The sequence below is a fragment of the Grosmannia clavigera genome (assembly GCF_000143105.1).
Source record: "Grosmannia clavigera kw1407 unplaced genomic scaffold GCSC_167, whole genome shotgun sequence".
Classification (NCBI taxonomy): domain Eukaryota; kingdom Fungi; phylum Ascomycota; class Sordariomycetes; order Ophiostomatales; family Ophiostomataceae; genus Leptographium; species Leptographium clavigerum.
Genome location: NW_014040772.1, coordinates 591,425 through 607,298, shown reverse-complemented (window position 1 = coordinate 607,298; position 15,874 = coordinate 591,425). Strand labels below are relative to the sequence as shown.

General features: G+C 60.9%; 7 protein-coding genes across 7 annotated transcripts; 3 read left to right on the top strand and 4 right to left on the bottom strand.

The window, feature by feature from the left end:
- Nucleotides 1-86: 86 nt before the first annotated feature.
- Nucleotides 87-1,106, bottom strand: CMQ_6167 (phytanoyl-dioxygenase family protein; the record flags this gene model as incomplete). The annotated part of the gene is made up of 1 exon (XM_014315232.1): nucleotides 87-1,106. One exon carries the CDS (start codon nucleotides 1,104-1,106, stop codon nucleotides 87-89), a length of 1,020 nt encoding a protein of 339 aa, XP_014170707.1.
- A 340-nt stretch (nucleotides 1,107-1,446) lies between these two features.
- CMQ_6473 (uncharacterized protein) lies at nucleotides 1,447-2,564 on the top strand (the record flags this gene model as incomplete). Its single annotated transcript, XM_014315538.1, has 3 exons — nucleotides 1,447-1,650; nucleotides 1,671-2,010; nucleotides 2,071-2,564. 3 exons carry the CDS (start codon nucleotides 1,447-1,449, stop codon nucleotides 2,562-2,564), a joined length of 1,038 nt encoding a protein of 345 aa, XP_014171013.1.
- A 79-nt stretch (nucleotides 2,565-2,643) lies between these two features.
- On the bottom strand, nucleotides 2,644-3,533 carry CMQ_6481 (duf218 domain containing protein; the record flags this gene model as incomplete). The annotated part of the gene is made up of 2 exons (XM_014315546.1): nucleotides 2,644-3,277; nucleotides 3,331-3,533. The coding sequence occupies 2 exons, from the start codon at nucleotides 3,531-3,533 to the stop codon at nucleotides 2,644-2,646; spliced, it is 837 nt and encodes a 278-aa protein (XP_014171021.1).
- Nucleotides 3,534-3,618: 85 nt separating this feature from the next.
- On the bottom strand, nucleotides 3,619-4,899 carry CMQ_6288 (dihydrofolate synthetase fol3; the record flags this gene model as incomplete). Its single annotated transcript, XM_014315353.1, has 1 exon — nucleotides 3,619-4,899. One exon carries the CDS (start codon nucleotides 4,897-4,899, stop codon nucleotides 3,619-3,621), a length of 1,281 nt encoding a protein of 426 aa, XP_014170828.1.
- Nucleotides 4,900-5,285: 386 nt separating this feature from the next.
- Nucleotides 5,286-9,966, top strand: CMQ_6139 (dead deah box DNA helicase; the record flags this gene model as incomplete). The annotated part of the gene is made up of 3 exons (XM_014315204.1): nucleotides 5,286-5,660; nucleotides 5,840-9,608; nucleotides 9,668-9,966. The coding sequence occupies 3 exons, from the start codon at nucleotides 5,286-5,288 to the stop codon at nucleotides 9,964-9,966; spliced, it is 4,443 nt and encodes a 1,480-aa protein (XP_014170679.1).
- Nucleotides 9,967-10,760: 794 nt separating this feature from the next.
- On the bottom strand, nucleotides 10,761-12,547 carry CMQ_6045 (karyopherin alpha-1-like protein; the record flags this gene model as incomplete). Its single annotated transcript, XM_014315110.1, has 3 exons — nucleotides 10,761-11,666; nucleotides 11,718-12,227; nucleotides 12,314-12,547. The coding sequence occupies 3 exons, from the start codon at nucleotides 12,545-12,547 to the stop codon at nucleotides 10,761-10,763; spliced, it is 1,650 nt and encodes a 549-aa protein (XP_014170585.1).
- Nucleotides 12,548-13,366: 819 nt separating this feature from the next.
- CMQ_5934 (telomere-binding alpha subunit central domain containing protein) lies at nucleotides 13,367-15,643 on the top strand (the record flags this gene model as incomplete). Its single annotated transcript, XM_014314999.1, has 3 exons — nucleotides 13,367-13,466; nucleotides 13,527-13,666; nucleotides 13,733-15,643. 3 exons carry the CDS (start codon nucleotides 13,367-13,369, stop codon nucleotides 15,641-15,643), a joined length of 2,151 nt encoding a protein of 716 aa, XP_014170474.1.
- Between the last annotated feature and the right edge of the window lie 231 nt (nucleotides 15,644-15,874).

Sequence of the window (15,874 nt, the reverse complement as noted above, 5' to 3'; positions counted from 1 at the left end):
ATAGATGCTTCAGCATGCTATTACTTGATTTTGCAGTTTGACCACTATATGTATACGGAGTACTGCCTCTACTTGTATCTCCTCGCTCACACCAATTTCGTAAACCCGCCGGCTGGCGGCTGCAGCCAGTTGCGCGCATCATAAGTCGGGCCGTCACCCTCGATGACGTGGAAGGTGTAGATGATGCGGCCCTTGAGTCCGACGTTCTTCTCGCTGCGATGCAGAAGGTTTCCGTGGATGAGGACGAGCGAGCCGGCCTTGACCTCACCGAGGACGTACTGGCTGGCGTCGGACTCGCATTCGGGGGAAATGAGGAGGGAAGTGGACGTCTCTGCAGGCTCATCTGGAAAGTGCCGGCCCGTGTTGTCGACGAGATGGGTGCCGGTGTTGGGGCCGTCGCGACGGACGAGACGCTTGCGCACGGGCGCGCGGCGATGCGACCCCGGCCAGAACGAGAGGCAGCCATTGTGGGCGGAGGCGTCCTCGAGCGCGTACCAGAAGCCGACAGCACTGGGCGGATCGGTGTAGAGAAAGGTGCTGTCCTGGTGTGGTGGCACGGCCCCGCCGATCTCGGGCTGCTTGCAGATGACCATGCTCTGGAGGCAGCGCGGGTCGCGGAACCCGAGGCTGCGGGCGATGGGGGCAACCGGACGGGCTCCAGGAAACGGCCCGGACGAGTCAGAGCAGCCAGACCATGTTGTGGTGGCCGTGACCCGTGCAAACACCTCGTTGCCGCCGTGCAGATAGTGCCCGATCTTGTTGACGGCGGCGGCCTTGGGCTTGGTCAGACGCCCGGCCCCGTCAAAGGCGTCCGCCTCAAAGAAGAAGCGCACCTGGTCGCCCGAGCCGAGAAAATACGCGTCGCCCACGTGGCCCTCGCCCGAATCGGCTGCTCCGGTCTCGAACCGCGTCATCGGGTGGCCCTCGAGCGAGAAGCCGTCCAGCAGCCGGTGCGTCTCGGCCAGCAGCGCCGCCACTGCTGCCGCCGGCAGCGCGTCCGCTACAATCAGGTAGCCGTCACGCTCAAACGCCGCAACCTGCTCGGGCGTCAACGCACCGGGCTCGGGTCTGATGGGGGTGGTCTCGCTGGTCGACATCTTGGTCATGTGTCTGGTCGTACCTCGTCTGGTCGTACCCCGTCTCGTCGTCTCGTATCACTCTTCCCTAGTTTCTAAGCCGAAACAGACCGATTGAACGACACCAGCCAAGCAACAAGATCAATCTCACGATTTCTCGATACTTCCGATACGACTGGACAGATGGACTGAAGTGGCGCTTAAACCCACGCTTTCCAGACCGTGTGATTGGCTGGCTATGCTAGTTGATTTTCGCGACCGTGGGGAAGCTGCAGCCGAGCTCCTCCCCTCTTTGCCATCGGAAGGCTTCTGTCTTTTTTTCAGACACGATCGCCTTCACTTCTTTTGACCGCCCCCCTCCACCCCCATCATGTCCGGTACACACCCCGCGCCGGTCTCGGTGCGTACCCTCCACATCGCCGGCATCCTGGTCGACATCTACGGCGTCGACGAGCTGCCACCAGACGTCCAGGCCGTCACCGTCCTGTGGCTGCACCACCCGCGTCTACGTGCACGCGACGACATGGCCGCCATGGCTGCCCAGGCCGTGCATGCTGCTGCCCGCCCAGTGCCAGTCCGATCCTGCGTGCGCAGCGTGCCGGCCTCATCGCGGCCGCCTTTGACCAGCGCAACCACGGCTCGCGCGCGGCCTCGGACCCGGCCAATGACGCCTGGCGCGAAGGCAACCCGCGCCATGCCCAGGACATGTTTGGTCTCGTCCGCGGCACTGTCGTGGACACGAGCCTGCTCATCGATCTGCTCGGCGCCTATGCCGAGGACCTGTTTGCCGGCCTGACTGCCCCCGACTCCGTCTGCATCGCCGCCCACATGGTCCTCGGCGTCTCTCTTGGCGGCCACAGCGCCTGGCAGCTCATGTTCGACGACCCGCGCGTCTCGGCAGCCGTCGTGGTCATCGGCTGTCCCGACTACATCGGTACGTCCTCTTCTGTCCCTCTGCCTGCCCTCTGTCCGTCCTCTTCTCGCTCACAGACAGCCCTCATGTGCGATCGCGCCCGCCTCTCTCGCCGCCCATCTTTTGCTCGTCCCGGCTCTGAACCCGGCTTCCGCTCCTTTCTCGGCAGCTCCGACTTTCCCAACGCTCTCATCCATGACGTCTGCGCCCACGACCCCAAGGGCCGCCTCTTCGGCACCGCTGAGCTCCCGCCATCCCAGCAACCTGCCAACACCGATCCTGCTGTCGAGAAAAAACTCGTCGCCCTCGTTAGGGGAAAACGCTTCCTGCTCTGCTCTGGCGCTGTCGATAAGCTGGTGCCCTATGCCGTCGGCAAACCGTTCGTCGACGCCTTCAAATACTACGCCGACACCCTGCCCGCCCTGCAGCTGATCGTCCAGGACCGCATCTACGACGGTGTCGGCCACGCCTTCACTCCCGCCATGAAGGACGACGCCGTCGCCTTTCTGCTGCGCTCCATCGAGCTCCAACTGGCAGGCGAGCCTGAGAGCGGCGCCACCACGTCCAAGATATAGCCTTATACAAAGACAAACACTCTCTCGGGTTGCGCACGTGATTGCAATTTCTCAGTTTCTTACTACACTTGAATGCTGACTAATCAGAGGCTGGTCCTTCGTTCCAAGGCCGCAGCCCGTCTTCTGTCAAAGCCTCCATGTCACCGCCGACGAAACGCGTCTGCAGGCCGCTGCGCCGCCGCTCGTCCTCGTGTGCAAACAGCCGCTGGTCGATGGCCCAGGGATTGCGGCCGCGACGTTTGCCCGCCAGCAGAGAGCCGACGCCGTGCGGGTCGACGGCCCAATGATCCAACACGTCGTGGGCACCCTGCATAACAGCTTTCTTGTCATCCGCAGGCGCCGTGCCGCCAAACTCAGCCGGCAGGTTTGGCGGGTTAATGCCGACGAAGCCGATGCGTGTGCGCGGCAAAAAGGCAATGGCATCGGGCCCGCAGTGTCCATCAACGAGACGGGACTGCTTGAACGCATGGCTGACAATGGTCATTCGGGCGGGCCAGACGGCGTGTGCGCGCCAAAAGGCCACCAGACTGAAGAGGATGTTGTAGTAGGAGTCGAGTGCCTGTTCCTCGACCAAGATCCGCGGGTGGAGCTGAGATGCCACGGTACCACTCTCGTCTTCACCCGACTGCAGCAGGCCAAAGTAGCCGTTGGCCGCGGCCAGGTTGGCATAACTGCGGCCTTCTGACAGCGGCGTCTCCTTGCGCGTGGGGCCGCTGAAAGCAAATTAACGACAGGTGCGGACAGAGACCCTCGGCTGGCGACCTACCCCGAAAAGGCAATGACAGCCTGCTCATCGTCGGCCAGGACCTGCAGCCCGGCGCGGATGTGCTCGACAAAAGTAGGCGTCTCGCCGGCCTTGTAGCTTTCGATGAGCCATTCGGCCTCGTCGTGGCCGTGACGCGGTCCGCCTAGCCAGATGCCGTGGCCACAGACGATGACAAGATGATTCGGCGATGCCATGACAAGCATCGGAGATCGTCTTGTTCGCCTTGTTGCAAGCTGTTCGTTTGACAGTGGCAGAATGAGGATCAGCGGTGAGCGTGTCACGTGACCTCTACAGTCCTGTCTTGCCGCTGGCCTGGCGCAGGAGTCGCAGCGTGTCCGAGACGAGATACAGGCTGCCGGCGATAACCACGGGATCCGTGCTGTCGCGGTTGCCAGACACGGCCCACTGCAGGGAGGCTGTGAGACCGGAGCTGCCAGACAAGAAGCGGTCCTCGGGCGCCACGCCGAGCGAAGCAGCGCAGTTCAGGATAGACTGTGGATCGGCAGGCCTGACCCAAGGCATGCCATCGACGGGGCCAAAGACGAGGGCCGCGACACGATCGCCCGGACGCAGCAACAGGCGCAGCATGGAGTCAAGGTCTTTGCCACGGGAGGCGGCTATCAGCCAGGTGACGCGATGGCCGGGGCGGAGATGTCTGTCGACGTAGGCAGCCAGCACCTCGGCCGACTGCGCGTTGTGGGCTCCGTCGAGGAGAGCGGGCGGTGCAGAGAGACCGGTGGACAGAAGAGGTGCAATGTCGAGGCGCTGCAGACGGCCAGGCCAGCTGACCTGGCGGACGACAGACGTGAGGAAGTCGGCATCATGGTCGGCCTGGATGGCGATGCGAAAGGCGGCATAGGCACAGGCCAGGTTGGACAGCTGGTGCGGCTCGAGGGCGAGAGCGTCGGTGACGCCGGGCGGCAGCACGGAGAGGGGATCTGCCCAGAGCAGGGAGGCAGTAGTGGTACGGGCGTGAGCCTCGAGGACAGGGCGGACCGAGTCGGAGGTTCCAGAGGAGTCGCCGTCACGATTGGCGATATTGACGACACAGGGCACGCCCGGTCGCATGATGCCGGCCTTGTGGGCGGCGATGGCGGCCGTGGTGGTGCCGAGCATAGTCTGATGGTCAAGGCCGATGCGAGCGATGACGGTAGCGACACGATCAGCCGTCATGGCCGTGGTGGCATCGAGAGCACCGCCGAGACCGGCCTCGATGACGGCGACGGCAACGCGCGACCGTTGGAAGAGCTCGAAAGCGGTGGCGGCCAGCAGCTCAAACTCGGTGGCACCAATGGCGGCATCACGGTCACGGCGCCGCACGGCCTGCTCGGCATCGAGAAAGGCAGCCTTGTCGACGGCACGCTCATCGACCACGACGCAGTCCCAGCGGTCGACCATGTGCGGCGACGTGAAGCGACCGCACGAGACGCCGCGAGCATGCAGCAGGGCCGACAGATAGGCACACACAGAGCCCTTGCCATTGGTGCCGGCAACGTGGATGGCACGCCACGTGGGCGGCGGTGCGAGCTGGAGAAGGCGACTGATCCGTCCAAGGCCGAGTTCGATCATGGTGAGGTGGGTGGTGGGTGGTGGGTGGTGGGTGTAGAGGGGGTATTGGTGTGGTGAGGAATCTGAATTTTAGGCGAGGCTCTCGGGTGCTGACTAGCGCTGACTGGCTAGCCTCAGGGGCCTTGCTATTGGTCTAGGGCGGAGCTTAGCTGTGACGCGCGCTGTAGGCGGCGACAGCGCTAAGAGGTGGCAAGACAGTAGGCCGCAATTCAGGCAGAAAAAATATTGTGAGATAGCTTGTAGGATAACCAAGAGTGCAAGACAGGCGAGAATCGAGTGAGACCGAGATCGAGATCGAGACCGAGATTGAGATCGAGACCGAGATCGAGACGGACCCGAACACCGTCCCTGCAAGACGCCTGCAACGAGCGACACGGCGCGGCAGTATGCCTCCGAAAAAGGGCAAAGACAAGGCGGCAGCGGCGGCAGCAGTGGCAGCGGCAGCAGCAGCAGCAGCAACCAAGCCGCCGTCCAAGTCGTCGTCGGGAAAGAAGAAGAGCGGCGCCGTCTCGACGATCGGGTCGACGGCGCCGGCTGACAGCGACTTTATCGTCTTCACCAACTCGAACAAGGAGAGCAGGCCGAAGCCGGTCAGCAAGATCGTCGTCGCCGGAGGACCAGAGACGGCGGCAGCTGATGGTCCTCCCAAGCCGACGGTCAAGCAGATCATCGGGGGCGCGTCCTGGACCGGAAAACTGCCGGTCAACATGTTGTCGGAACACTGCCAGAAGCAGAAGTGGGACAAGCCGGACTACGACGTGGTGAGTGATGTGATGATGTGGTGATGGGGCTTACTTTTCTGCTCCTTCCTATTCTATCTCTTTCTTTTGTTCCTTTGTTCCTTCCTCTCTATACTCGTTCTTTCCTACTCTCTCTCCCCTCTCTCTCTCCCCTTTCTCTCCTCCCTTCGATTCCTTCTCTTCCCCTCTAACTCAATCAGCGAAAAGTCAAGGATGGCTTCTCTGCCTTCGTCTCTCTCAGCGCACGCAACAACAAGACGGGCGAGGTGACACGGTTGGAGCCGTTCAAGCTACCGCCCAGCCATGTACACCTGGCCATCCAGCCGACAGCACTGGAGGCTCGACACTTTGCAGCCACCTACGGGCTCTTCCGGGTATGCAGCATGAAGAACATGCACATGACGCTGCCACCGGCATACAAGAGCCTGTGGCGCGAGTTTGGCACGCTCAAGACACAGGACGTGCGTGACGGCCGGGCGTGGATGTACGAGGCCGACCCGTTTCTGGCACTCCGGGAGCGCGAGCTAGCCAAGCAAACGGCCGAGAAGAAGCGACAGGAGCAGCAGGCAGCACGAGAAAAGGCAGCGAGCCGGGACGGGCTCGAAGGAACGGGAGGACTGCGAGCGGGAGGTGGCAGCACCGTATCAGGAGGTACAGGACGGGGCGAATCGCGGGCCTGGTCGAACAACGTGCCGCGGATCGAGATGGGCAGCAAGACGCGGACGAATCTGGAGGATCTGCTGCGACGCGGCTCCATATGGAATCCACAAGGGGTAGTGCTGACAGCAGCGGTACAGCGCGGCATCGTAGAGGAGCTGGTGAAGCTAGGGTTCCGGCCGAGCCACGTGGAGGAGGCGGTGGCGCTGTGCCAGGACCGAACGGAGACGCTGGAGTGGCTGTTGGTGCACGTGCCGGAGGACGACCTGCCACGATGGGCGCTGCCGGAGAGCTACACGGCGGGCGTGTCGGTGGCAGCGACAGATCTGCGGCGCGAAGCGGCCATCGTGCGGCTGGCACAATCGGGCTATGCGGTGGACCTGTGTCGGAAGCTACTAGACGCCAGCGACGGCGACGAGGGCCGGGCAGCCGCACGGCTGCAGGCGGTGCTGGTGGGGGGCAGCCCGGAAGTCGAGGCTGAGGTCGAGACAAACGGGCCATCCTCATACGACTCTGCAGACGAGTGCTGGGAGGCCGAGCTGGCCAGCCTAGAGTCGGTATTCGGGGCCGAGCAGTTCCGACGTGTGTCAGAGGCCGTGTGCGAGATCCAGCTGAGCGGCGTGGTCAACGTGGTCCAGGGCGAAGCACGGCCGGTGGCAGTGGGCTTGCAGTTCCGGCGAGCAGCAGGCTACCCGGCCGAGCTTCTGGTGGCAGTGGTGGCACCACAGCTGCCGGCATACATCCGACTGAGCATCGTGCGGCAGGTGCTGGCACAGGCGAATGTGGGACTGCGCGGCGAGGAGATGAAGATGTACTTTGTGGCAGACTGGGCACAGCAGCACATCAACGCCATCATCGAGCGGCCCGGACGGCTGAGCGACATTGCGGCGGCGGCATCGACAGCATCGGAGGCGACGGGCGACGGCAACCGGACGTCGTCGCTGGCAGCAGAAGCAGCACCGCGCAAGCGGACACCCCGACACCCGAGGGCAATCGCGTGGGCAGCCGACGAGAACTCGCGCCAGGACTGGCTTCGGCGACAGGAGGCACCGGGCTACCAAAAGATGCTGGCGCAGCGACGGCGACTACCGGCCTGGGAGGCACGCGAGGCAGTAGTAGCAGCCGTGCGGATGCACCAGGTGACGATCATTGCAGGTGAGACGGGATCAGGCAAGTCGACGCAGTCACCGCAGTTTCTGCTGGACGACCTCTACAACCGCGGACTCGGCAGCGCGGCCAACATTGTGGTGACGCAGCCGCGGCGGATCTCGGCACTGGGGCTGGCCGAACGGGTCAGTGAGGAGCGGTGTTGCAGTGTTGTCGGCGAGGAGGTCGGCTACATCATCCGGGGCGAGAGCCGGGTGTCAGGAGGAGGACGGAGAGGCGGTGGTGGCAGCGGCGGGGGGCGAACAAACCAGCGAACGGCCCGCATCACATTTGTCACGACCGGTGTCCTGCTGCGACGACTACAGGTGTCGGGCGGCCGGCCAGAGGACGTGGTGGCAGCGCTGGCCGACGTCAGCCACGTGGTGATCGACGAGGTACACGAGCGCAGCCTAGACACGGACTTTCTGCTAAGCATCCTACGCGACGTCTTACGGCAGCGGGCAGACCTGCGGCTGGTTCTGATGAGCGCGACGCTGGACGCGGCCACGTTCCGCGACTACTTTGCGCGCGATGGGCTCTCGGTGGCCTCGGTCGAGATTGCCGGCCGGACGTTTCCGGTCGAGGACCTTTACCTGGATGACGTCATCCGGGCGACGGGCTTTGGTCTGGACGGAGCTGGGAGGAGAGGAGGTGGAGGCGGCGACAATGAGGCTGACCCGGTGGCCAAGGCGATCCAGCAGCTGGGCAGCCGGATCAACTACGGGCTGGTGGCCGACACGGTGCGAGCGATCGACGAAGAGCTGACGCGGACGAACGATGCCGGTGCCGTTCTCGTCTTTCTGCCGGGCGTGGCTGAGATCAACCAGGTCTGCGGGATGTTGGGAGGAGGTCGTGGTGGTGATGGTGGTGATGGTGACCGAAAAGACTCTCTCTACATTCTCCCCCTGCATGCCGGTCTGGAGACGCGCGAGCAGAAGCGGGTGTTTGCGGCCGCACCGACAGGACGGCGAAAAGTGGTGGTGGCGACCAACGTGGCCGAGACATCGATCACGATCGACGACGTCGTCGCAGTCGTGGACACGGGCCGGGTCAAGGAGACCAGCCTGGACGTACAGACAGGCATGCGACGGCTGGCCGAGACATGGGTATCGCTGGCAGCGGCCAAGCAGCGACGCGGACGAGCCGGAAGAGTGCGGCCGGGCCACTGCTACAAGCTCTACACGCGCGCCCTCGAGAGCCAGCAGATGCCACCACGACCAGAACCCGAGATTCGCCGTGTTCCGCTCGAACAGCTGTGTCTGGCCGTACGAGCCATGGGCATTGCTGACGTGGCCGGTTTTCTAGCCCGGGCTCCATCACCGCCAGATGTTGCCGCCGTGGACGGAGCTTTGCTGCTTCTTCGGCGGATGGGAATCCTGGGAGGAAACACGGCCTCCAACACGCTCACCTCGCTCGGAAAGCTCGTTGCTGCCATCCCTGCCGACCTGCGCTGTGCCAAGCTGATGGTCTACGGCGCCCTCTTCGGCTGTCTGCACCCATGTGTGACCATGGCGGCCATTTTGAGCAGCGGCCGTGCCGGCGGTCCGTTTGTGTCGGTGCCGCCCGATCGACGCCAGGAAGCCAAGGCTGCCCGCATGCGCTTTGCCGCGCCCGGAACAGCGGCCGACGGCGACCTCTTGACGGACCTGCGCGCCGTCTTGCGCTGGGACGACGTGGTGGCCGAGAACCAGAACCGTGGCGGTGGCTATCGGTATGGAAACAGCGCCTACTCTTCTTCGCGCCAGGTCCGCGCCTTTTGCGACGACAACTTTCTCTCCCAACAGGCCCTCGCCGACATTTCCACCACGCGGCAGCAGCTCTACGACGCCATGGCCGACATGGGCATCCGGCCTGAGAAGACGTCGTCGGCTTCGTCAGCTTCGTCCATCAGCTTTCCTCTCTTGCGCGCCCTCACCGCCGCTGCCTTCAACCCACAGATCGCCCGGATCCAGCTGCCCGACCAGAAGTTTGCGGCCAGCGTGTCCGGCACCGTCGCCCTCGACCCAGAGGCTCGCACCATCCGCTACTTTGCCCGTGATCATGGCCGCGTCTTTATCCACCCGAGCAGCACCCTGTTTGACAGCCACGGTTTCGGCGGCCGCGCCGTCTTTCTATCCTACTTTACCAGCATGGCGACAAGCAAGGTGTTTATCCGGGATCTGACACGTGAGTTTTTTCCTTCTCCTTTTATCTTTTTCTTCTCTCTTCTCCCGCTAACCTTCCAGCCTTCAACGCTTACACCCTCCTCATGTTCGCCGGCGACATCGACCTCGACACCCTCGGCCGCGGCCTCATCGTCGACGGCTGGCTGCGTCTCCGAGGTTGGGCCCGCATCGGCGTCCTCGTCTCTCGTCTGCGCGGCATGGTCGACCGTCTGATTGCCCGCCGGCTCGGCCAGGGCGACAGCGACGACGACCCCGACCGCGATGTTCCCCCCGACAGCACCGCCGACACCGAACAGATCGACCGCGATATCCTCAAGGCCGTCGTCAGACTGATCGAGCTGGACGGCCTGGACTCCTGATTCGGCCTGCGCACTCACATAGAATAGATTGCCTGGAATAAAAGGGACAATTGCCAGCATTTCAACGTCGGTCACGTGCCACATCTACGAACTCCTCAATCACTTGAAACTGTTTATCTGATTGTAAAGGAATGCCCGGATAGCCGTCAAAAGTGGCACAGCTGCGAATCACAAACTGCCTCGTTCTTTCTTCAGCACGTCTTACTTCCAAAAGCTTCCTTGCGCATCTGCCATCCGGCAACCACTTGGCTGCCGTGCCAGACCCGCCAGCTCAAAAGGCCCGGTCATCCCCCAATCCGGCGCCGTCTCGCGCGAGGGCGAGCATCTGTGACTCTGCCATGCACTGGCAATGGCAGGCAGTGCTCTCCCGGCATCGTGCAGCAATCGGCGCCGTCTCTGTCTCGTCGGACTCTGCCACAAGGACACTCCGACCGTAAGGCTTTGTTATCTGCCTCGCGTATATAGGGTTGGAGCTTTAAAGCTACCATTCAGACCCTCTATCTCCTACTTTCCTCCCCTCCGCTGGACATCTGCTCCTTCGTGCTTCCACTCTCTCGCTTCGGGCTGGAGCTTTCAAGCTACCATAGGGCCCCATCGTTGTGTCGGTGCTGTCGCGATGCACACGCTCAGCCGGTAAAAAAAAACATTAAAAGCCAGTAACAAATATGATCAAACGCCGATTCTCACTGGTGACTAGGGTTTCTCGGGAAAAGGGGAAGTGGGTACGGTGTTGTGTGTGGGAATTGGAGTGTGTTTGGGGTGTGCATGAAGCCGTTCTGTGCTCCATTGCTGCTTCACATGTCCATCGACTCGCCGCCGTTTGCAAAGTTGAAGCCGCCCTGACTGCCGCCGTTGGCTCCAAAGCCAAACGTGCCGTTGGGACCCTGGGCCTGGGCCGGCGTCTCGTCCGCCTCGTCTTCGTCCGAGAAGTACTTCTCGATGATGTTGTATGCCTTCATGTAGATCTCCTCGTTGGCATTGGACTGGCAGTCGTGGATCTTCTCCATTCCGCCGCACTCTTCGATAAAGAGCGCGTACGTGTTGATGGCATCGACACCTTCACCGGCTGCCTGGCGGTCCAGCTCGCCCACCTTCAGGATGTTCTCCAACCCGTCCAGCGCCACCTGAATGATCTTGTTGTCCGGGCAGGCCAACAGGTCGCACAGCGGCTTAATGCAGCCCTGCGCTACCAGGTAGCGGATCTGCTCCGGCTTCTGTAGCCCGCCAGACGTCGCGTTGCTGATGGCCCAGCACGCCTCTTTCCGCGTCTTCAAATCGCCGTTTGACAGCAGGTGGATCAGCGGTGGGATGATGTTGGCATCGATCACCGCCTGGATCTGCGCCGAGTTGCCGGCCGTGATGTTTGAGATTGTCCAGCACGCTTCCTTGCGGATGCCGTCCTTGTTGGAGCTCAGCAGCGACAGCAGGCACGACAGCGCGCCGCAGTTGATAATCACCTGCGTCTGCACGTCGTCGCCCGTCACAATGTTGCCGACCGAACGCAGCGCCGGCGTCTGCACCGACGTCGATGCGTGCATCAGCAGCTCCACGAGCCGCCGCGGAATCCCGGCCTCGATCACTGCCTGGATCTTGTCGTTTGACCCGTCCGACAGGTACGAGATCGCCCAGCAGGCGTCGATGAGAACCTCGTCGTCCAGGCTGTACACCAGCTTCGAGAGCACCGGCAGGGCCGGTTGAATCTATGCTGGTCAGCTGTCGTTCAATGTCTCCTCTTGTCTCCTCGCACTTACAGTGTTCCAGTCCGGCTGCGGCGTCTTGCCACGGCAGAAGTTGCTCAGCGTCCATGTCGCGTTGCGGAGCATGCTAAGCTTCCGGCTGTCGCCCAAAAGTGCAAGCAGCGGCTTGAGCGCTCCACAGCTCAGCACGTAGTCGCGGCACTGCGGGCTGTCGCCGGCAATGTTGCCCAGCGCCCACACAGCCTGCTCGCGCACATCCGGCTCCGGGCTTGACAGCAGCTCGACAAAAATGGGCACAGCGCCGGCCTCGATAACCACCTGCGTCTGTGTTGCCGACCCGCTGGCAATGTTGGTCAAGGCCCACGCCGCCTCGAACTGCACCAGCGTGTGTGGCGACCGGAGGAACTCGACAAACCGGCTGACAACGCCTGTCTTGATCACCTCCTCAATCGGAGGGTTCCGCTCCTTGGAGAGCAGTTTCCGGAACTTGGTCGTCGCCTGGATCTGGAGCTCGATTTGGTCGGAAAACACGCCCTGTACCATCTGCGGGAGGTCCTCGTTCAGCTGTCACACCGTCAGTACATGTGAGGCTGAGTTGCAACCGGCAGTAAAATCAATAAGAACAGTATCTCCCAACAGTCAACTCTTACCTGGGACTCAGTCGGAGCCGTGTCATCGTCGCTGTCCGGGGCCGCACCAAGCGACGCACCAGGCCGCTGATCACCACTGCCAATACCACGGCGCTTGGCCAAATTCTCCTCGCGCTTGGCTTTGCGAATTTCCACCTGCTGCTCCTCGCGACGACGACGCAGCTCCTCTGGCTTAAATGTGTTCTTCGCCTTGAACTGCGTCCGCCGATGCTCGGGAATGTACCGTTCCGCCATGGCTGAAAGCTGGAAGGGGGTTGAGGCTGGTTGATGTGGTGTGTGTTTTTTTGCTTTGTTTTGGTTGCTCCGCCTGGAGGGGAGAGCCGAGGAGGGGCGAAGGCAGGTATGGGAAGAAGAAAAGGTTACGATGACCCAGTAGAGTATCGAGGAAAGCAAAGCCGGCCCCACGCAGTACAAAACTTGAACGAGCAGAGGTAGGCTCAAAAACGGGCAGATCTCTACAACGTGTTTTGTTTTGGTTGCAGAAAACGAAGAAAACAGAAAAAAAGTGAAGAGGGGGGAAATATTAAGACTTTCTTAGGTGGAAACGGAAAGGGCGCTTTTTACACTGTGGAAGAGAGAAGAAGGAGCCGCCCGCAGTGGCCACCCGGAGTCAATGAGACACTGTATTACCAGCTCTATTTTACGCTGTAAGACAGTGCGCATTTACTGCTGAGTGGGGCCATAGTGGGGTGCAAACCAGTCAGCCAATCTCTTCTTCGGGCCTGACAAACAAGGCATCAATTATATATTCTTCTGATCACGTGATTTCGAGCGGCGAACCGCGTCCCATTTAGATCGACGCGTCTACGGACGCGATGTAGACAGAAACGGGCTTGCAACCCGATAACACCCCAGACCGCATCAGATGCCTCACCTCATGCTGGGGATACAAACTACGATCTAAAACAGAACTTCCGAGTGACATTTGAGGCATGCAAAAGGGCGATGGCAGTGGCCGTAGCGTCAAGCCCAGGAGGACACGCCAACGACAATGGCCTCGATCCTGCGTCTGCGTCTGCGACCAGCCGTCCGTTGCCCAAAACATATACACCGATGTCCGATATCCTAAACAGAAACACCGGCCTTGGCGTCTTTGTCAATGTAATGGGTCTTGTCAAAGACTGTCGGCTTCCAATGACCATCAAACCCGGCCGTACGTCGTTTCTAATATCAGCTTTGATACTTTTGGCTGACTTTTGTCTGCCCTCTCTAGAAGTCAAGACAACTTTGAAACTATACGATATATCTTTGCAAGACGATTACGCCACTCTTGCTCTACACGTATTCGGTAAAAATCGAGAGGAGATGCCTGTAGTCAGTGCCGCTGACGTCGTGCTGATTCGACAGGCAAAGGTGGGCTCCCTTTTTCCTCCCGCTGCCATGCATGGTCACTAATGCTCGGTGCTCTTACTTGTGCAGGTGCAAGATTATGGGGGGGTGAGATCAATTGTGACCAATTTCTCGACTACCATTTGCGTATATGCGGCCACCAAAATCCCTCTAGAACCAGAACTGCCGACTTCTGCTCGAAGACCACCGACATGGAATCCAACTCAGAGCAAAAAACCGTCCACGCCGGAAGAAAGCAAATACGTCTCATGGCTCTTCCACCACATTCAAAAAACTGTCATTTTGGAGCCAGTCGAGTTTGCTATAGAGGCGGCAAAGACATTGAACATCGCAGACAAATTCAGCACCCTGAAGGACGTGACGGATGGCAAGTTTTACAATCTCATCGCCAGGGTTGCGCACAAGCCATTGCCCATCCACGATTATGTAACACTGTGGATTACGGACTACACCGAGAATACCCGCTTCCAGGACTTCGACGTGCCCGACGGCAAGCCTGGACAGAGCACACAGGTGGGCGATGCACATGGCTACCTGAACAATTCCACCGCCAATGTCAGCAGCAAACTGTTGTCGGATTGGACTGGCCCACGGGGGAAAATGAGCATGCAGGTGACCTGCTATGAGCCCCATGCAAGTTACATCCGAGATTACGTGACTGCAAGCAATTGGGTAGAGTTGGGAAATGTTCAGGTCAAGATGGGTCGCAATGGAGCCTACCTCGAAGGCTTTATGCGGGATGACCACGCTTACGGAAGTCCGATCCGGGTCAGCTGTATCGAGGTGAATCCGGGGGACAGAGATTCGATCGACCCGCGACACAAAGCCGCTTTGCGACGGTATCGAGACTACAAGGTCCAATGCAAGGTTATGTCCCAGAAGAAGCGGAAAGCCGACGGCGAGCCAGCGCAAAACAAGAAACAGAACAGGGCCAAGGAGCAGCGGGGGCTGCTGCGGTCCAAGCAGTTTGGCACAAATGCCCCCGGCGACGACGGGAACGGACAGCTGCCCGAGGGGATGATGGCACCAAACCTTAACAGTAGCATCGTGTCTGAGAACCAACACCGGGCGATCACGAGACTGGCGGATGCGCTCGAGCCTTTCTGTTGCCAGACAGACACGGCTGACCAAAAGGCAGCAGGACTGTTGCCGCTGCCGTTTGTAAACGTCAAGTTCCGCGCGCAGGTGCGTGTTGTCGACTTTCGGCCGTCACGTCTGGAGAGCTTTGCCGTCGGCCGACGACCCCATGTGCTAGACATCCTGTCGGACTACGAGCGCGATACGGATACCGGTGACAGCAACGAGGACAGAGCGACCCAGCCGGGAGCGAGTGGCCGTGCGCGTGTCCCGCTGGTCTGGGAGTGGCGGTTTGCCCTACTGCTCGAGGATGCGACGCCGTCCGCGACGCCGTCCGCGACGCCGCCCGCGCGCATCTGGACCGTCGTCGACAATGCCGGGGCACAGATGCTGACGGGCCTGAACGCGTGCGACCTGCGCTGCAACGTCGACGCACTGGACGCCCTGCGCGAGAAGATGTTTGTGCTGTGGGGCGATCTGGAGGAGAAGAAGCGGCTGCAGCTGCGCGCCAAGCGAGAGGCCGAGGTGGCCGCGGCTGCCCAGCGGCAGAAGGGAGAGCAGAAGAAGCGGGAAGAGCAGAAGAAGAAGCAGCAGCAGCAGAAGCAGAGAGCGCAGAATGCAAAGCCCGGACAGACATTTCTGCCACCACAAGACTCATCCGACGACGAGTGGCACGACAGCCAAAAGGGCCGGCAGAAGCCCGACACAGCACAACAGCCTCAAACAGAACTGCCTTCACGGCCTGTGGAGGATGATGACATTTCCAAGACGGTCAGCAATCGGCCGTTTGTCTGCTGTGTGTGGCAGTATGGAGCCAAAGATGCAGGCGACGAGAACAGCAACGGCAAGCGCACGTGGAAACGCATGTTTGCGCTGTTTGGGACAAAGATAAGCGGTTCGTAGGGCCCTAATGGACGGGCCCTGCCTTCTTTTACCTTCCGACACTGTACATGTTGCCAAAAACTGTTGCATCTAGCCAGTAAGACATGTTTTTCGTTTCGCTCATACTGTAGCAAGGGCTTCGTATATGGAGTACAGGTAGCTGGCATCTGCTGACTAACCACCCAAACTGCCGCATGAAGAAACTCAGGTCCATTGCTGCCAAGGCTTCCCGCCGCGATCCCGTATCCATAC